The sequence below is a fragment of the Lissotriton vulgaris genome, chromosome 2_1 (assembly GCF_964263255.1).
Source record: "Lissotriton vulgaris chromosome 2_1, aLisVul1.2, whole genome shotgun sequence".
Lineage (NCBI taxonomy): Eukaryota > Metazoa > Chordata > Amphibia > Caudata > Salamandridae > Lissotriton > Lissotriton vulgaris.
In genome coordinates, this window is record NC_141687.1 from 321,273,652 (window position 1) to 321,295,459 (window position 21,808).

Sequence of the window (21,808 nt, forward strand, 5' to 3'; positions counted from 1 at the left end):
GCGTAGGACTACGATACGCTCGCGGAACGTGCAGAGTTTACACTACTACGCACTACGTGAATTGCACGTAGCAAAGTGCAAAAACGCGTAGCAGGCATTTTTTGCTTGTCGCAGTCCTCAAGATCAAGTTGGCGACCGCGAGCGAGCAAAATCAACATCCCGGCGAGACTTCTTCCTCATTCTCGATCAGCAACATCAAGTTGCCGATCGAGAGTGTGGAAAATAAACCTCCCAGCAAGATTCTCAACGCTTGGAGGTCAGGTTTCTCATTGCGAGTGGTCGTGTATGCTCCCGACCGCTCACAATGAGAAACTACCAGTCTGCATTGAGAAAGTTAATTATGATTTACAAAACTACAGCTCGAGTAGATTTGTACTCGAGCGGCAGAAAACGACTGCTTGCACTGTGCAAGATGCTGTTTGCAATGATTGCGCAGTGCGGACAAGCATCCGGCACTGTGCAATCAGTGCGAACAGCATTTCCCTATCGCACTATGCAGTTTGCGTACCTACGAGTAGCATGCATAGTGCGAAGTGCACTTTGCGTAGATATGCGTAGCACTACAACACATACTACGCCCATGGTTAGTCATGGCCCTGAACTAGTCGTTCAGCTTATGGTCCTTCTGCTCCTCCAAACCCTCCTTGTCCTGATCCTCCTTTGTGGCTCTTGTCCCCCTGGTCCCAACGGTCCTAGTTCTTCGGGTCTTGTTCCTCCCTCTAGATGATGATCATAATCTTACTCCTTGCCCTTCTGCTACTCTGGGTTCTCATCCCCTTGGATATGTTCCTTGTAGTCCTAATCCTCCTGGAGTTGTTCTTCCTAGCCCCCCTGATCTTGGCCCTCTTGGTTTCACTGGCCAGTTTTTTTCACTGAAACTGGTGCACCAGAACCCGCTGCCCTGCCCCCATCCAGGTCTCCATGCACATCCTCATTTTATGATTCCTGGTGCTCCTCATCCACCTTTGGTGGACCTACTCCTGAAGTAGTCTTGGTCCTCCGTCTTCTTGCCCTTCCCCTCCTGATCCTATTTTTCATTTTGCTCCTAATTCTCCTCCTGGGCCTCCATGTACAGCTGTGTAACAGGGTCGAATCCCAGCCTCTGCTCACCATCCTGTGAAATCCAGAAAATCGCCCTGTGTCTAAAATAAAACGTGTAACTGTGTCTGTTGTGAAGCGCTCTTACATCCTGTGCCAGGATTTGTGCTATGTAAAACTGCAAAAGAAAGGGAAAGACAACCCACTAACCTTTGATGCTAGAAAGAGATACCCACCTAGTAGCTGCATTGCACAGTGTGAAACTAGAACATTTTAGGTCAACCCCAGCTTGCCTGCTTGACCAAATTGTGTGATCCTTGGCAAATACTTTATTTAATCGAGCTTCTTTTTGGTTCTATATCACTCAAGAGAGCACCATCGTATACGAGCTCAGGATGTGCGTTATACAAAAACCTCTTGTGTTTGATTTAATATCCTATAATGTTTTTCCATCTATGATCTGAATCTACTCCACATATGAGGCTGGCTTGACTCTCATTTCATCAATAGGATTGTCAACACTTCGGGAGCAGTAATGTTTAACAATGCATGTTTAAAATACTACTTTTAATAAATACTACTCAAATAACCGCATGTAGGGGCATATTATCAACAGATAGAAATATTTTTCGCTAAGTAGGGTTAGCGGCAATTTTTTTATCGCCGCACATCACGGGATTTTATCGCTGAGATAACGTGCTATTAGCAACGTTTATCACAAAAGTGATAAAATTCCCGGCGATAGCTGCAAAATCCGTGAATATCGCTGAGAATACGGCGATATTCACGCATTATCGCTAACAGGGTCTTAGCCATTATATCCACCTCCCATTGGATATAATGGCTAAGAACTGGTCTGAGCAGGTTTTAGTTTTTGGAGCTATACGCGCTTAGCATGAATATTTCCATCGCTACGCCTGTGTTGCTAATAGGCGATAGCGATGTTAGCGACTGCTTTCAGTCGCTAACAGTTTGGGTACCCCCACTTTGCATGTCATTAGCGATAAATATCGCCGACATGCAAAGCGGGCCCCAAACCGCTCGCTATCGCCTACAAGCTGTCGCTAACTGCTGTTAGCGACAGCTTGCTCACAGGGCAATAGTATTATTGCCGCTTAGCGGCCAAAAACGGCTGCAAAGCGGGCCCCAAACCGCTCGCTATCGCCTACAAGCTGTCGCTAACTGCTGTTAGCGACAGCTTGCTCACAGGGCAATAGTATTATTGCCGCTTAGCGGCCAAAAACGGCTGCTAAAGCGGCGAAAATTGCCTATCGCCTTGATAATATTCATACTTATTCATCTGTCGGTTACTTGAAGCCCAGGTATTTATAGATACCGAAATGCATTCTAATATGTGAGTGTTAGAATTATTTTCTTTTCAGGCAGTAGCACATTTATACACTGTACACATTTTACACAAACTGACTATTCTCGGAATTATACATGCATGGAAAAATATTCATAATATGTTTGTAATGTTTATGTGTTGCTCATAGTCCTTTTAAGTATATGGACAAGGTGGATTTTAGTGTAAACTTCCTTTTGAATATTTCAAGGTCTTTCTTCTTCATATTGTACCTAGATCACAACACAAAATTAAATACCAAGCTCATATTGCACTAACATCTCATGGCCCTGTTCCTCCGCCTCCTAGTTTTCCCTCTCCTCCTGGTTCAGTTCTTTTTCCTCATCCTTGTGGATGCTTCCAGGTCCCTGACTTCTTTCTGGTCCTTTCCTGGTCCTCGTCCTAGTAAGCCAAAACACAGTCCTCTGCCTGGGGGCCTTACTCTGCCTGATCCTCTTCTAGTCCTTCTACATGTCCTGGCCCTCCTGGTTTCAGTCCTCTCGATAGTGGTCCTCCTTCCGGTGCTAGCCCTATGCTCCTGGACATGAGTTTCCATAATTTTGCACACAGAAAAGACAGAGGCCCCAGGACATAGACACTTTCACAGGTCACAAAGTGCTCAGAGGTTGCTCCAAGACATGAATCCACATTTCACGACTCAAACCTGATGACAACCAGAACAGAAATACCTCCTCAAACAATCCAACCTACCTCTAGCAGTATCCATTTTTTCACATTTACAATACGTCTCTTTAGGCATCACTTCACATCTGTAGACGCCATCAACAATTTGATTCCGGGTGCTCTGAGATGGGGAGGTCACTAGGATCCTAGAGCAGTAGAAAGAGAGGTGTGGTTAGGTTTATTTTATGTCACATCGTGATAATTACTGTACTTTTTCTGTTGTGAAAGGTCATGTTCTTGTCTTGAGGGGAGGACAGCTGTTCATGCTTTGAGAGGTGGATCGCCGTGTTTCTGCTGCTGGGGATGGATGACTGTTCATCTTGAGAGAGATAGATGGCTGTTTGCACCAAGAAAGATACAAGGAAGCTACAGAATGACGGCTCCTCTTGTTACAACAGATGGAGAGATTTGATAGTCATAGGAAGACAATGGCTGTTCATCACATGACAGAGGAACAGCTGTTCATATCATCAGACAGATGGCTGTTCCTGTCATGGCAGCTTTATACTTAATTGTCTATGTGCCGGGTAGGGTTAGGTGTGCCATGCCATCTGAATGGATAGTCTGGTAAATGGGTGAATGCGCATGTGACCAGAGATAGATTGATGGACGGCTGTTTATTTTGAGAGGCATCTGCGGGTGGAAGGTTGCCTCATCCTGAGAGGTGTATAGCTGTTATTGTGAGTACCAATAAATATAATATTTAAATAAAAGAATGTTTAAATGTATTCTTTAAATTCATCATATACAAGTACCCCATATGTTAATTCATTGATAATTTTAGAGTCATCAAATATTTGTCCTTCACAAATGTACTCCCAATTGTCTTACTTTCTCTAACATTAATCACAACACCTCTACTACTTTCCTGCATATAATCACATCTTCATTAGTGCTAAGACTAGTGCTCAGACACTTCCTTCTTCTCCCACTACACTTCAGTCTTTGTCAGAACTTCAACAGCCCTAAAGGTCTCTGTGATTTCACCTGCCCTTTATTATATGTTTCACCATCAGACTTAAAAGTAGATTGCCCTTCACCTAAACCATTATCATAATCATAACATAACCACTACTTTTCTGTCATCTTTTATCATCAGCATTATCGCCAACGCTACTATACACTTTTCATCAGGAAACTTCAACATTGCCCCCTTCACCAGTGACAGTTGTGCACAATTTATTAACTCTCTATGCTTCTCTTTTGCATCATTCTTCACCAACAAATCTACACTCTTCTTTCTCCCATTCTTCATCTCTTGCGCTACCATCATCAGACCTCTTGCTCCCTCATCTTTTCAGCACATCAACACCTTCAGAAGCATTGTCTCTAATCAGACATAGTCATACACATACATCATTTACTAACATTTCAGCATCTCCATCAAACCTTCCTCAAACTCTTCATGGTCATCATAATCATCATCTTGGTCACCACTCAACATCCCACTCCTTTGTCCAACACGTCAGTATCACCAACAAACATCATCCTTCAAGTAGGCATCGATCATCAACATCACAGCAATGGTCGCCCATCTTCGTTCCTTATTTCTCTATTGCTCTTTTTCATTCTCGCAACAACATCACAATTAACCTGTGACAGAGTCTGGCTAGAGACATGTCTTACCAATTTTTGGTTCCATCACTGTGCTGCATAACTTTATTCCCGAAGAGGGAATTCTTAATTGCATAGCTCCACACCTTTGATGTGTCAATATTGAAAGTCCACATCACTGCTGCATCTGTAAAATTCAATAAACAAGCTGTGACTTCCATATCAAGTTGGACAAACCTACAAACTCATTTCTAATTTTAAGATTTCAAATAATTCCTTTGTTTCTGAATCTTTTCCTGCAAGCAAATCACATAGATCTATATGTAGCAGTATCGGACCTCCTTTTGAGAAAACAATCAGAGAGATATTTATGTGTTTGCTAAATTCAATACTCTGTTGAAGAAAATGCAGTTAATCTTTAGAGAAAAAACATAGAACAGAGAAATGTAATGCGCAGTGCAACACCATATAACTAACCCCTAGATGCACCAAGCATCCATTCTGCGAATTCCAAATAGCGAAAAATAACTAATCACAATTAAGAATTCGCAGAATGGGATGCAACATGAAAATTGCAAAAAAGTTGGGATTCGCACCCTGCCGCAATTGCCAAATGTGACTTTGCAGAAATCCATAAAAAATCGCTAATCCGGCTGTTTCTAGCACCCAAATTGCAAATTCGCAAATACCGATTTCACAAATAGCGATCTCGCACATTGCGAGATCGCAAAAACGTTAAGTCGCAGTTGTGGCACAAGGATAATATCACTACCAGGAAGTAGCCTGCTACATGCATCATTCAGAGCACAGAGCTGGATACAGGAGAAGGCAGAGATCTGAGCTCCAGGAGTCACACCCTGCAGTGCCCATACAGGAGTGGAAATCAATCCACAATGTCCCAGGAAGCTGCAGGACCAAATGAGAAAGCACACAAGCGCAAGATAAAGTTCAGTGAGAAGGAACTTGAGTACCTCATTGAAGGAGTGAGCAGGGACCATGACCAACTGTTTTGGAAGCTGTCCCGGAAGGTGCCCGAGGCAACCAAGAGGCGCATCTGGGTGCGCATCAAGGCAAAGGTGAACGCGGTGGGAGTCACCCACCGGTCCATCGATGATTTAAAAAAGAGGTGGTATGACCTCAGAGGCCGTGCCAAGGAGCGAATAGCTGAGAGACTGGGGGAGAGATTGGCTACAGGAGGGGGAGACTCCACAGTCCCTGAAAACACCCCCATGAGGTCCTAGTGGAGGCGCCATACACCCTGAAGCCTGCGTGGGCATCACCCAACTGGACACCTCCCACACCACACACCAGTCTCAAGGTGAGAGGCATGCTACTGCGACCCCGTACCCTAACAATGCCCATGCCCCCAGTGCAATCCATATTTGTGAGCACAGTATTCCAGTCTCTGCTCCTCCCAAATGCCCAAATGCATTGTGGAACCTGTAGTGTGTAAAGGTGCCTTGATAGCCAAACACAGCCAGATTATTAAAGATGCACAGACCCCTAAAGCCAGCCAGGGAATGCAGACATTAACCAATAGCGAGCCTGCATGCATGTTGCAACATCCCAGGTGCCTTAATCATACCAGTAATCATGCACTCATTCACATCACAGGTGCAGCGGATACTGACATGTCTGACAGTGACATCCTCCACATCGTGGAGACACCTGAAGAGACGGAGGAGAAGAGGCAGCATGCACCTGCATCGACACCCAGGGCCACCCCGGCAGCTACAGCCGGAGCACAACAGCACGTCCCGGCACATAAGGCACTGGAGCAGACCGCACCACCACCCAGGAGGCAGACGCAAACCACACTAAGTGTGCGCGTTCCATGCCAGCAGCAGGTCAAGCCAGCAGCGCTCCGTGCCCACCACAGCAGCCATAGAGAAACACGCACACAACTTGGGCCTGGACATTGAGGCTCAGATGCTGCTTGTGCACCGCAAACAGGCACAGCACATGGCAGCAATGCAGCTGTAGCTGTACAAAACAGCACGCAATATCAGTCTCCTCACATAGAGTGTGCAGGAACTGACCACAGCGGTGAGGGAGAGCGACCAGCTGATGGTAGCGCAGCAGGACGTCACCCCCAGACGCCACAGGCAGCTGCTCACATGGCTGTCAGCCTACACCCGTTCAAATCACCTGATTGGGAATGCCACATCCCAGCTCTCGAGAAGATCATTGGTCGTGCAAATCCAGATGGTCCAATGCTGTGCGGACGTAGCAAGGGCCCTGGAGCAGGTCACCAACGCTGTGGAGCACCAACAGGTGGCAGACCATAGCAATGCAAGTGGGGGGGGGATGATTCCAGCGAAGGGGCATCTAGCCTCAGCATCCTGTCTGTGCCGGTGCAAACAGACAGGAGGAGCAGTGCCAGGCCCAACACTGCACCCCGACAGAACCAGCCTAAAGTGGAGGGTGAGAGGCGACAGGGTGTGCGCGGCAGGAGGCGCTCGTTACTTTACATTTCAGGCTGTGGCATGGTGAGGCAACCATGCACAACAGATCAGGTTACATGACCTTGGATGTATGAAAACTGTACCCTTATTTGTTGCTGATGGAAGCACATTGAGACTGTGTGAAATAAACACAAGCTTTATTTTGAAAACAAATAATCCTCATGTCAATCTTTGATGTGGCTTGCATGAGTGCAGTGCTGTATGAGGGGTATGGATGCACTAAAAATAGTTCTGTGTGATGTGCGTGTGGCGCCTGTGGCCTTCAGTAGGATTCTCCCCGTGGGCATGATGCACATGTGCAGATGGCAGGTTGTCCCCCTCTGACTCACTACCAGACCCCTCAACATGTATCCTCCACTTGGTGGCAATATTGTGAAGCATGGCGCACATGGCCATGATGCGGCAGTAGATCTCGGGCCCATATTTGAGGGCTCCGCCAGTCTTGTGGAGGATGCAGAATCTACTCTTTAACATGCCAAATGTTCTCTCTAACACATTTCTGGTGTGTATATGCACAGCATTGTACCTCCGGTCCTGTGGTGTTGCTGGGTTGAGGTATGGGGTGAGGAGGTATTCACGGAGGGCATAGGCATTGTCACCTGAAGGGAGGAGCAGAGGGTCAGTGCTTGTTATGCGCGGCAACATGGTCTTAACATCCTGTATGTAGGCATGTGTACTTACCTAGGAGATGTCCCTCGCCAAATTCACCCCTGACCAAGCGGGTGTGTATGCTGCTGTGCCGAAAGATAAACAAATCATGCGTTCTCCCTGGGTATTGTGCCAAAATATCTGTAATGATGGTCTTCGCATTGCAGACCATCTGAATGTTGAGGGAGTGATATGACTTGTGGTTCCGGTACATGTATTCGGTCTCTGCAGGTGGACAGATGTGTATATGGGTGCAATTGATGCAGCCAATTACATGGGGGAAATGTGCGGTATGATAGAAGTCCAGTTTAGTTTGCATTAAGTACTGTTGGGTTGTTGGGAAGGTGATGTAGTGATGTATCCGGCTCAGCATGGCGTCCAGGAAACTCTGTAGGCAGCATGAAAGTGTACTCTGGGATATACCCCCTGCATATGCGACTATCCCCTGGAAGCTGCCGGAGGCCAGGAGGTGCAGGCAGCACAGGACCTGGACATGGGTGGTCACGGCATTGGTCCTCCGTGTTGGGTGCTGCATCAGGGGGTCAAGGTCTCTGATGAGCTTCTTAATCATTGACCCATTGAGCCTGTATTTGGAGTAGATCTCCTGTTCAGTCTGTCCCAGTAGTGTAATCCGCAGCCGAAAGATGCGTTCATGGATCCTGCATCTGTTCTGGGCTGCAGCCTGGAGCCTCAGCCGCCTTGCCACGATGTAGAGACCTGCCATTGTGACTTTCCTCGTGCTCCTACTGAGTCCCCTTAAGTGTGTTTGATTTAGCCAACACCTGTTTGTTGTTTCCCCCCAATTTTTTTTGGGCCAATTTGACTTCATGGTTACCACCTAGTTTAGCTTCTCCTTAAATTGCGACTCGTATTTTGCGAATTAGGGTATTTTCGCTATCTCCGATTGCTGATGCATGTGGATAGCGATTTATTTGCGAAATCGCTATTTGGCTGCGAATTCGCTATTCATTTAGCAAAATATGTGGGGAATCACTTTTAAGGAATCGCACTTAGGGTTTCTACAGGTGTAGCGAATCTTTGTTTTGGGAATTCGCAAATTGTTGCTTTTCCACTTGATGCATTGCGGAAGTGGAATTTGCTGTTTCACAGCGATGGCGATGACAATTTCGCTTGATGCATCTATGCCTTAGGCTAAATTCTTGGAATGACCATATCACCTTTCCAGGGCAGTGTAATGCCAATACTCTTAAACTTATTGATGTCTACAGTGAGACTAGTGCTTGGAGTAGCGGGGGTGATAGCTGACTACAGCCTCTCCTTAGTGGTATCAAAAGAAAGCTATAACTGGCACAACTTTGTCAGTCCGAGTGAGGTGACTGGTCCTTTTCTGGATGTTTTTTTTCCCTCCCGACCCCCTGTAATGCCTTCAGTCACTGTTTCTCATAATCCCCTCATTGTAATGTGTGTTTGCTAGAGTGTGCATCAATAAGTGCAAGTGTCCAATGAACATATATGTTGAGCTGCACACTACACTTCATAAACTACAATAGGTGTATTTAAAAATGTAGCTGCTTTCTTAAACCTTTTTATGTGAGCAATCTTCCTTATATGTATTGGTGTTTGTTCCATGACCAATAAAAGAATGTATGAGTTAATGTGTAGAGCGTATGGCTACTCAACAGTTTCCCGACCCTAAGGACTACTGGGACGTACCAAAACAGAAAAGCCTGACAGGAAAACCCACTGTAAGACAAACAAAAGTCAAGTTTTCAGTTTCCTGTGCCAAGCCACATCTGAAGAAAAAGTCCAACAGTTCCTCATTCTAGTGGAAGTTGGTTCCACGCTTTAGCAGCCACAAAAGTAAAGGACCCCCAACCCCCCTGGTTCTGGATAGTTGAGTATTACTATTAATCAACTTTCCCAACATTTTGGTGAAAGCCGGAAGCAAGGAGATAGGCCTAAAATTACTGAAGCTCTTAGGATCTAGTGATGGCTTCTTGAGCAGAGGAACCACCTTAGCCAGTTTAAAAGCAACTGGCACAATGCTGGACAATATGAAAGGTTAAATACTGTATTTAACACCAGGTTGAACAACTCTACTGCCAATGTTAACAACGCAGGAGGACAATGGTCGAGGGGGAACCAGATTTATAAATCCAAATTGCAACTGCAGATTGCTGGAGAGAAATCACCTTGAACTGAGAGCCTAGTGATACGCTATGATTGAACAATATTTGTGTCGCACTTTATTCAATGAAGTTGATCTCCTTTTGAGGTGTTTATTTATGATGGATGGCAGGGGACTTTTAATTGAGCTGTAATGTTTTTGTGCCGTAGGGGAATTTTACTGGGTAATTTGTCACCGGCTCTTGTCTTTTTTGGGTAGTGTTCAGGCTGGTGGTGGAGGCAGGAGTGACGATTGGTCAGGTAAGCGAGATATCAGCTATGCTAATCAATGTCCGTTCTTTGGATAAACATGCACTGATTATCTTCGATCTTTTGAGCAGTGTAGAACTGGATGTGCTTTTTATGACTGAGACTTGGCTTTGCAACTCGGATTCCCCTGATATTACTTTTGTGATCCCTGTAGGTTGCTCTCTGGCACATTTAGACAGGAACCCACAAGAACGCATGGGGGTGGTGACTGCTTTTAAGAATACACTACAGCGCTCCAAATCTTCATTTTAACCACTCAACTGATTGGTTGGTAACTAACTTAGTAGATATGATGGCTTCACCTAATTTATCTCAGCAGGTTACACTTCCCAATCATTCAGCAGGACACATAATCGCAGAGGCGGGCCACCTTAGGGGGCTCAGGAGCCGTCGCCATAACCCGGTGGCAAGCCCCCAGTGCAGCTAGGCGGGGACAGGGGACGGCACAGGAGACGCCAATTTGGCCCGAAAACGGGGTCGCCCCGGCAAGCAGGGAAGCCCCGAAAGGTGTCAGGCTCCCCCCCTCGCATCGTGGCCAATGGGGGGTCGGGCGACGTTCAAACCCCGAAATGGGGGTAGAGTCTCGAAGCACGAGAACAGCCTGGGGGGGGCATATAAACGCGGCTCCCCCAGGTATGCTCCTATCTACAGGAGCGGGGGGAGCAGCATGGCGCATGGAGAATCTTGTTGTGGCAGTGGACTACAAGGCGCTGCGGAGCAGCCCCACGTGGAAGACCAGCGGAGAGGAGAGAGCGCAATCGGAGCCCACCCGGTGCACCCAGCCGGTCGGAGTGCCCAAGCCCCCCTTCGAGAGAGCGACCGGAGCCCACCCGGTGCCCTGCAGCTCCTGTGTGAAGCACCCGGCGGGAGCTTACTCCGCAGCGCACTAGGACCAGGGAGAATGCAATTGGAGCTCACCCGGTGCCTCCTAGCGGACGGGGAACAGCGGGTAGAATGTCCGGTGTGAGCCGACTCCCCGGCGCAACTGAATATCCCCGAGAAGGCGACCGGAGCCCACCCGGTGCCTCACCAACGGTCGGAAGCATCCAGGCAGCAGGAAACACGACCGGAGCCCACCCGGTGCATCCCGACCAGCCGCCCACCGGAGCCCAGAGGAAATATTCGCCCGAAGCAACCGGAGCCCACCAGGTGGGGGCAGAAAGCAGCAGCACACAACCGACACGACCGGTGCCCACCCGGCGTGTGCAGGGACTGAGGGAAGCCCGGGGAATTTAGCCCGAGCAGGACAAACACCACCCTTTTTCCCACACCTTACCTCGATCCAAGGCGCTGGGGGAGACCAGGAGGAAAGCGCAGAGCCCGCCTGGCAGCACCATCGAGTGGGAGAGGAGTGCCCCTCGGTATCCTGGGAGTACAAATGCAGCACCGGTGGGTGTCCTCTAGTGGAGGAAGAGGGCGATAGGAAATGAAACAAAACCAACAAGCATTGGCAGAGCAGGGATTGTGGCTGTTGTTTGGGGACTTTACTTTGGTGCACAAACACAGCGGCTGCACCCCGCCACCACGTGCCACAGCGGACAAGTTTGGTGCAAGGACATTGGCAGCAGCACCCCGCACAGCCACACAGAGAGCCCTCAGCAACATCAGCGGCGACCCACACAGTAAGGATGGCCAGGAGAGGGGGAACGCGAAAGGGCCAGGACGACCTGAGCGACCTGCTGAGGAGAATACGCGCAGCCTCAAGAGTGCATGGCGACGGATGGTTACAGGAGCACTTCGATCGCGACCCGGAGGAAGGGACGAGTGAGACGCGGCGCAACACAAGCACACCACCAGCGGCCAAGAGGAGTAGGAGGGCGCCAGCAAAGCTCGCATTTGTGGCAAAGACCACATAAGCACCAAAACAGCGGACCCAGCCAACTGTAGCCAGCACGGCGGCGGCGGGACCAGACAAAGGGACCAATGACAAACCAACCAGCGGTGAGCATATTAGTGCAATTATTCAAGAATGTTGCAGGACCATGGCGCCGCTGTTATTGAAAGGGTTAGGGGTGCAGAACGCAGGGTCGGCGGGGGTGCAGACGAGCACAGGACGGGGGCCATTGCGACCAGAGGGAGCTGCAACCGCGCAGGGAGGGGAGGTCACAGGGGCACCTTGGTATTTAATCAACCCAGGCGCGGTGCGACAGCACCAGATAGAGGAACAGACCGCGGCTGCTCCAGAAAGGGAGGGGAGTCACCCACAGCAGCGTGGGGGAATGCCCAGCTCCAGGGTGGACCTCCCACTGCAGGGGGCCTACGCGAGACCTTCGCCGGGTCCCGCATCCATGACCACCAGAGCCACGGGCCTGGCTAGCCTCATCCCCTTGGCAGTAAAAGAGAGAATATGGCAGAAGGAGTTCACAGATATCTTCTCGCTACTAGAGATACAGTTAGAGGGGCTAGCCTTGACAACATGCGACAAGAAGGAGGAAGATAGGAGAGAAAGGAGAAGGGAGCGGAAGGAATGGACATTCGACAATTGGTTAGACGCGTTCAGGATAATGGCATGCATCATAGTAGAGTTCCCGCTCTGCGCAGCCGACCTATGGCTTTACGAGGCGAGCATACACAATGCACAAAGGCAGTTCCAGGGTGAGGCATGGCTAGAATACGACAAGGGTTTCAGGCTAAAAATGCAAACACACCCGGAAATGGAATGGAATGAGGAAGACGTTTCCGGTTTCATCCATAAAATGATGGTAGCGAAGGAAGCTAGGTCATGGGAGGGGAGGGGCGAACACCCCTTTCAGGGATCCTTTCAAAGAGGGAAAGGACGGCCGTTTCAAAAGCACCAACATTTCAGCACAGGGAAAGGAACGCACGCAAGTGGGCTGCCCGCAATATGCTAGAAATTTGAGGCCAACGAATGTACATATGGGGCGGCATGTAAATTCCAACATACATGTTCAGCATGTGGGGGAGGGCACCCGGCGGCGAACTGTAGGTGCAGAGATGACCCAAAGTGCGACAAAAGGCAGAAAAAGAAGCAATGAGGCAGGCAGGGAGTCCAGCGAGGGTGGAGTGCGACAAGGTAACCCCCCGCTTGCATGGCCCCCCATCAACACACAACGATTACGCGCGCTAGCCAACATAATAAGTCAGACACAGAAATATTGGTACACAGATTTGAGAGAGGTTTTCCAGTACCATTCAGAGCCCCCTCCCCTCCCCCCCCCCCCCAGCTGCGAGAGGAATTTGAAGTCAGCAATGGAACACCCTGGGGTATTAGCAAAAAAGATAGAGAAGGAGAGGCAGCTGGGCAGGATTGAGGGCCCCCTCCCAGCCACAGCTGGCGAGGAGCTGGTCATTTCGCCACTAGGGGTGGTACCAAAAAAGGAGTTAGGGCAATTTAGACTGATCCACCACTTGTCATTCCCGGATGGGTTGTCAGTTAATGATTGGAATGAGTCGGAGGTGTGCTCGGTGAGCTACTCCTCGATTGACGATGCAATAGACTTGATAAGGGCCACAGGCAGCAGCAGGCTCATGGCAAAGGCAGACATCGAATCAGTATTTCGCCTTCTCCCAGTCCACCCCAACAGCTTCCACCTGTTAGGTTTACAGTGGGAGGGACAATACTACCATGACAAGGCAATTCCAATGGGATGTTCAGTGTCATGTGCCTACTTCGAGCTATTCAGCACATTTATCGAATGGGCACTGCACGACCGCCACCCGGCAGGCGGGAAGCTGCATTACCTAGATGATTTCTTGTTTACCGGCCCAGCGGAGTCCCCCGAGTGCCAAGACACCTTGGGGGCATTCATCAAGCTAGCAGGAGAGTTAAGGATCCCCTTGTCCAGAGACAAGACAGAGGGGCCAACGACCAAGACCACGTTCCTAGGAATAGAGCTGGATTCAGTCTCAGGCACGTCCAGGCTCCCCCCGAGAAGGTAGAGGACTTCAGGCGAGAGATAAAAAGCCTGTGTGGGCGGGAAAAAGCCACACTAAGGGAGATACAGCAGCTCATTGGGAAGTTGAATTTCACCACCAGGGTCATCCCAGCAGGCAGAGTGTTCGCTAGGCGATTGACACAACTAACGCAAGGCCTCACAGACAAGCACCACCACGTCCGACTGGGGGCGGATGTAAAAAGGAACCTGGTGGTTTGGGATTCCTTTCTAGCAGACTTTAACGGGGTCCTGATCTGGAGGGAAGGTTGGCTCACCTGCAAACAGGTCGAGCTGTACACTGATGCGTCAGGAAGCACAGGGTTTGGCGCAATCTTGAGGGACAAGTGGTGCGCGGGCCAGTGGCCCGACAGATGGCACAGGCAAGGCATAACAGGCAATATAACGTTCTTGGAGCTTTTCCCCATTGTAGTAGCTCTGGTAATTTGGAAGGAGGAGCTCCAGAACATGAAATTGACCCTATGGTCTAACAACAAAGGCGTAGTGCAGGCAATTAACAGGGGATCGGCCAGGTGCCTGGACGCACTGAGACGAATGCGACATTTTTTTACCTTGCAGTTGGAAGGCAACATAGACCTGCGGGCAAGGCATGTGCCAGGGGTGGAGAACGAAATAGCGGACGCCCTATCCAGAGACAAGATGAGCAGATTCAGGGCACTGGAGACCAGGGCAGATGCAGACATGACCTCCTTCGCGCCTCAGCTGTGGAAACTGGCAGGGTAGACCTTTCAGAACTGATCACCCATGCACTAACCCCCGGCGCTGCAAAAAGATACAACAAATACGTAGCAACAGCGATAAGAGTAGGGGGCATACACTCACTGGCCAACCCGGGAGACACGCGTAGGGCGGCGGAGTAATTTATCGTCTGAGCATACAAGGACAAGAGGTCTAGGTCATGGGCGCAAGCCCACCTAGCTGCCGTAGCGCACCACGCAAAGTTGGAAACAGGACGCAACCCAATTGCATCCCACCACATAGACAGCAATGAAAGGCTGGAGGAGGATGGAAGGAAAGAAAGCGGATACAAGGCGCCCAATAGATTTCGAAAGATGAGGGACACTGCTAAAGGCACTGGAGAGCATAGCATCAGGCAGCATTCACCACAGCATTCTTTGGGGCATTCAGCATCAGCGAACTAGTGGCCCCCACCAGGGAGGGCCTGGCTGAGTGCTGCTTACAGGCCAGTGACGTAACGCCAAGGGTTGGGGGAGTGGAGTTGGTGCTGCGGCAGTCAAAGATAGATCAGGCTGGAAAGGGGTCCACAGTCAGATTACATTGCATTCAGGACCAGAAACTCTGCCTGGTATGCTGCCTGTTTGCCTTCATGGCAGTACGCCCAGCAGGAGGGGCCCCCTCCTCAAACACAGGGATGGGTCCAATCTGAGCAAATTCCAGTTCACAGCGGTAATGCGCCTCGCCCTCAGCAGGGCAGCCTGCCACCAGGGGGTTTTGGGTCCCATTCATTCCGATAGGGGCGGCCACAACCGGGGCACAACACGGGATGTCTGAGACAGGTATACAGGCAGTGGGGAGGTGGCACTCGCGAGCATACAGGACATATGTGAGGCTCCAGCTACTATGACCAGAAGGCACGCAGGGTAAGCAGGAGAGTGACCGGTCGCTTTCCATTTGCCTCGACAGGGAGCAAACCCCACCTGATTTGGGTGGTGGGCCACTCATTCATCAGACGGAAGGGCGCATGGTGGAAAAGCAGGGGACACGCGCTCAGGGCCAGACCACGGCACACATGCATTCGCTGGTTTGGCCGGTCGGGCATGCGATGGGAGCAACTGTCGGCAGCCCTCCGAAGCCTGCGGGAGGAGGCGGGGCACCACCCGGATATCCTGATAATACACCTCGGGGGGAACGACTTGGCAGTGTAGGGCGGAGGGCCCTACTCTTCGGGATACAGAACAACTTGGTAGAAACAGCAGGGCGTTCAGGCGCTCGACAATTATCTGGTCCGAGCTGATCAGCAGGCAGGAATGGCGAGGGGCAGAATCATACAAAGGGGTGGAGAACTCAAGGAAAAAGTTGAACCACACAGTGAGCAAATTCTGCAGGGCAAACGGCCTAGGAGCGATCAGGCATGGGTTGATACACACAGGCTGCCCGGAGTACTACGCCAACGACGAGGTGCACCTCTCCGAGCAGGGTATGGAGATCTTCTGGAGCAACCTGTGGGGTGCCATGGTGTTGGCAGGCTGTCAGTAAATAAGGGGGCATAAGGGGGGAGCCACAGGAAGACGGCAGCCTCCCTGATGGCGTGGCGAAGGGCTATGCTGAGAACGGTTGGTACGGAGGCACACCGGAGGGAAGTGCGCCAGAATAGGTCCACTCACCTCCAGATGCCGCATGGCTGGGTGAGATGGCTACGAAGGGAAGGGGTAGCAAGCAGAGACGGCGCTCGCAGCTTAGCCCCCGCCGGATGGCAGGGCACAACAAAGTCGAAAAAGGTAGCGAGGTGCCCTAACTCTGGGACAACGGATATCCCCTTCCCGCGCAGAGGAAGCACAAGAAAATCCAACCTACAAAAAGAACCACCCCAGAAGGGCCAAGAGACAATAGCAAGGAAATGTATGACGACATAACACACAAATGCAAGATATACCTGTTTCCTTGTAACCCTAATAAACTGTGGCCAACAAATGACCACCACAAAGACAAGAAGTGTAGTGGCTTTCTTGGCGGGAGGGGAAGTACAAAAGGAGAAGGTATTGGGAATCAACTGTGGGAGTGGGGCAGAGTGTGGGGGTTATTGATTATTTTATTCGGACAGTCCGATAGTGGTCAGTACTTCTCTGGAGGTGCCCTGGTCAGATCATTCTATAATTCCGGTTAGGAGGAGGCTTGAAGCCTTTATTCAACAGGCCGGGCTTTGAGAATAGGAGATCTTCCGAGCCTGGAACAAAGTGAAGGTTAAGGATTGGTCAGAGTTTTTATCCAGAGCGGCTTCTTCTCTTTCAAATGAGATTGACTCGAGCGTGGAGGAAGTAATACCTGGCTTGGAGAGACAAGAAAGAGAAGAGGGAAGGAGCCTCTTCACCCTTGGTCTCCGTCTCCCTTGCTGCTGAAAGGAGAGCGAGCAAGAAATTAGAGAGGGACTGGCGTAAGGGCTGCACAGTGGATGGCAGGGCCTGATAGAAAAATGCTTCAAGGCTTTATGCTTCTAACAAAAAGACACATATATCTTACTTTGAGGGTAAAATAAGTGCTACTTCTAATAGTCCTCGAGCAATCAGAATGTAAAATCCTTCCATTCCCCAAAAGCGTGCATTAGGCCAATTGTCCCTCTCAGGATACGTGTAATGGACCTGCGGGTGAAGATCACTGATATTCAACGGAACCGTCCCACCACAATAGCGGAGCCTCCAATTGGGAGGTCACATTCATTACGGATTATTGCACTCCCTCTTCTGGGATTGTGTTGGCAATCTTGTTGTCCAAACTTGTATCCTACTGGGACGGCAGATGCAATATCCAGTGCAGATGCAGGGTTTAGCCATGTCTCTATGAGAAAGAGGATATCTAGGTCTTAGACTTCAGTGTCGTGCTTTCTGAGCGAGTGGAATTTGAGGAGCATGCATGACCATGTGTCTTGAGGTGAGTGTGTGCCGGGCACTGGGAGTAGTCGGGGAGTGGTATTGTGGAGTTTGTGTGGTGGTTAAGTTTGTACATATGAAATAGTAGTAGGTGCAGGAGAATGCTTCTTTGGTGTTGTGCGGTGTGCGCGGGAACATCGTTGAGATTGGAGTTCGGGGTTGAGTACTCAGAGAAGTGCTGCTGTGCACTACTGTGGGGTAGTTAGACCAAGTTCTGTGGCACTGGGCTCAGTCCAAGTGCAGATGAGTGCAGACAGGCTTGCCTTTGGTGCCCCAGGTGGCGTCACTATGGGGGTGTGGACCGCACCGGGTGACACCATCTGGTTACGCTGTGTATGTAACACAGCTCTGCAGCCTCGCCTATGCTCTGCTTTGCTTTATCATCAGGAGGAACCCTGAGCCTAATGAAACGTTGTGCCTCTCTGACAAGCACAGAAGCTGCTCTCCCAGGCTCCTTGACGTCATCAGTGTGTATCAGCCACGCCCCTCTGCTGGCTATTTGATGTTGATGGGCTCACGCTGAGCGGGATCGGATCAATAGATTAGCGCAGCCGCAGTCAGTTCCTGCAGCCACCAGCGCGCTGTACACACTGTCACAGGTCAGGGTCAAAGAAAGTTGCCCGACTAAGCCTCAAAAGCCCGCTTTGCTTATGTTACATTTCACTAGTGGATTTCTTCACGTGAGCCCCGTGCTGCCTGCCCACCCTGGACTCTGAGCCCCTCCAGCATGCTCGACAGACAACGAATGTCGCTGCAGAACAAGCTTGTCGTTACTGAGTAGAAGCCGAGTGAGCTCCCTTACTGGGAGTTATAATGCGAACTAAGTTTGACTTTTAGTTAATAGGCTTCTCCTGTGTTTATATCCACTGCAAGGCGCACTATGTTTTTTAGGCACGCTTTCTCTGTAGAACCCTCATTTTAGATGTTTTCTTCAATCCCATCCTGCTTGCCAGCCCCCCCTCCTCCCTGCTGCGCTTGAAGTGCGAGTGTGTCTTCTGTGTCTATTTAAACTTATCCTCAGTGTCGCGTGCACAAATTCAAAGCACATTTCATGAGTTTATTTCAGTTACTTTGGGAAAAGCCGAGAACTGTGAGGGAGAAACCATGGGGGGGTGGAGAAGGTCACGAGGAAAGGGTTAAAAGAGCAGCAGGCGGGAGAGGGTGGTGCAGGCGGAGAGGGAGATGGTGCAGGCAGTGGGAGAGATGGTGCAGGCAGAGGGAGAGATGGTGCAGGCAGAGGGAGAGATGGTGCAGGCAGAGGGGAGATGGTGTGAACAAAGGGAGAGATGATGCAGGCAGAGGGGAGATGGTGCAGGCAGAGGGTGAGATGGTGCAGGCTGAGGGAGAAATGGTGCAGGCAGGGGGTGAGATGGTGCAGGCAGGGGGTGAAATGGTGCAGGTGGAAGGAAGATGGTGCAGACTGAGGGAGAGATGTTGCAGGCGGAGGGGAGATGGTGCGGGCAGAGGGAGAGATGGTGCAGGCAGAGGGAGAGATGGTGCAGGCGGAGGGGAGATGGTGTGGACAAAGGGAGAGATGGTGCAGGCAGAGGGGAGATGGTGCAGGCAGAGGGGAGATGGTGCAGGCAGAGGGTGAGCTGGAGCAGGCAGAGGGAGAGATGGTGCAGGCGGGGGGTGAGATGGTGCAGGTGGAGGGAGAGATGGTGCAGGCAGATTGAGAGATGGTGCAGGCAGAGGGCAGATGGTACAGGCAGAGGGCAGATGGTGCAGGCAGAGGGAGAGATGGTGTAGGCAGAGGGAGAGATGGTGCAGGCGGAGGGGAGATGGTGTGGACAAAGGGAGAGATGGCGCAGGCAGAGGGGAGATGGTGCAGGCAGAGATGAGATGGTGCAGGCAGAGGGTGAGATGGTGCAGGCTGAGGGAGAGATGGTGCAGGCAGGGGTTGAGATGTGCAGGCGGAGGGGAGATGGTGCGGACAAAGGGAAAGATAGTGCAGGCAGAGGGGACATGGTGCAGGCAGAGGGTGAGTTGGCCAATCCGGTAAGTTGTGAGGGGGTGACACCATGAGTTACCTGCACCTTGTGACACCAACCCTAGTGACGCCACTGGGTGCCCCAGAGCTGCAACCACCATTAAGTAGATCATAAGAGGGGAAGGAGTGCCAGGGTGATGAATGTGGATTAGCAGGAGTGTGTGAAGGAATGGAAAGCACGTGAAGGAGTTGGTAAGGAGCAGGTGTAGAGGGAACAGGCACAGGAGGCAGGAAAGGAGCACAGGCAGGGCACAATGAAGCAAAGAAGAAAGAGGCACAAAGAACTGGCACAAACTAAACAATACAGTACAAAAGGTAACTATTGCCAAATCAGGAAAGAAGCACAAAGAGATGGCCTCCTTTAGGCCATCAGTGGTGCTGTACGACTGACTTATATGTGAGCTGGGTTGAATCCTTCATCGTTCTTTAGTTCACTTCACCACCCCAGTTCAGACCCAGCCATATGCAAATCAGTCTTGACCCTCTTCCTCATGGGAACAGTCCAGCCAAAATGCCAAGCCAGGTCTTCTCTAGATTGGAAACAAGCATCTTGGAACACGATTTTGGGGTAACATTCCTCATCATCTGGGCTAGTTTGATTTAAGTGGCAAAGTGAGAAAGGACCCACGTCTGAGCATACCCTGCAAACCTAGTGCGAACAAAGCAAACACAAGTAGATGGTGGACCGCTGAAACTTTTCACTTTCTAGGAAGAGGGAACAGACAAAGGAAAGTGTAGGGGGAGGAAAAAACTGTGCTGCGAGGACAATGATCCAGCCAGCATAAGGGGCAAACGGATGATGCTGAGCCAAGAGACGTCTCACCATCACCACCATCACCACCATTGTCACTATCATCACCACCACCAGAAAAGCGGTGACAACACGAGTGACCTAGCCTGGCAGATGGGGGGCCCGGGAAGTAGAGAGCTGTAAAGTCCAATGCCAATCTCCTTCCTCAGCCCGCTTAACCTTCTGGCCTCTCAAGCTTCCACCACTACCCAAGCACAGTAAGCAGCACCAAGGGTCTTCATAGGACATCACTGGAGCCATCAGTGGTACTTCACCAGCGAAGCCTGCAACAGCTTGAGGTGAGCCTCTGGCTAAACATAGATTATTCATGCAGGATTGTCAATGTGAGGGATATGTGCCAGTTATAACGCATGAGAGTGCGTTCCTTTTAATGCACCAATACATGCTGTCTTAAGGCATACTACCCTACACCTTCTTGTGCAGGTTATGCACATTCTCTGGTTTTCAGTGCAGTATTTGCCAAGGTTGTTCACAAGAGCTCTTGTTTAACGCTGTGCTCCTCTGTCGAGTTGCTACACACATAACTCCTCTGCCAAGTTAGACATCACACTCCGGTATTGTGTGGGCGGAAATCTGCCCGCTCGCGAAACTCAGTGGAATTTGGCAGAGTTTTTTTTACAATTCTGTGGAATTCCGCGAAGTGAAAATCCTCGAGCTCCGCCCAGGCCTAATGTATATGAGGGTTACTCCCAGGGAGAATTTGGCTGTTATGCACATCTTGACTGTGAGGTATTCCATGTAGCTGGTAGGAAGTGCAACTAATGTTATCTCTAACTATGATCATGACTCCACCTCCAGACATGTACTAATGGTCTTGCCCGGTGATCTTGTCGCTAGCGGGAATGTCTATAGCAATTTTCCCTTAGACTGTTACTTTAGAATGAGGAACTGCCTTGGCTGTTGAGGGAATGATTAGGTAAGCCTCCATCATGAGGTAATAGACCTTTTAGTTAAATGCATAATGCCTTTGTCCATTGAATTACTGGGGGGAACAACATTAGCCAACAAATAGTGAGGAAAGCAGTGCCATCCTAGTCCTATTCAATTTTTTCTGGACAGCCAGATGTTTTCCCTCAATGCGTTCGACAAAATATGAGTCCACTTAGAGCGTTTCATGTTTTCTACAATACACAAAAAGAACACATGACTCTGTTAGCTAGGGCTTCCACCATAAGCATACCCTCCCAAAATGGAGAGTGCCTACTGTCAGTTATCAATCAGGGACAGCTGAAGAGCATTGCACTGCCCCTCTCTATACATCTGATCAGTCCCCATAGCCAGGCGCTTAACATCCTTCTGCATGCATCTTGTGTGTTATATTTGATTTTATGTGTATTGTCCCGAGGCTAAGCCTGAG

The 21,808-nt window shown here is 50.1% G+C and overlaps 1 protein-coding gene across 1 annotated transcript in view; it reads right to left on the reverse strand.

Annotated features, from left to right (window-relative positions):
* Positions 1-21,808, reverse strand: part of ITGAE (integrin subunit alpha E) — a 771,961-nt gene that overhangs the window by 679,771 nt on the left and 70,382 nt on the right. Inside the window, exons 2-3 of the mRNA XM_086955032.1 lie at positions 4,694-4,808; positions 3,095-3,213 (exon numbers count right to left, since the gene is read on the reverse strand). Of these exons, the coding sequence (XP_086811158.1) occupies positions 3,095-3,213; positions 4,694-4,808 (234 nt within the window). The remainder of the gene's footprint in view (positions 1-3,094; positions 3,214-4,693; positions 4,809-21,808) is intronic.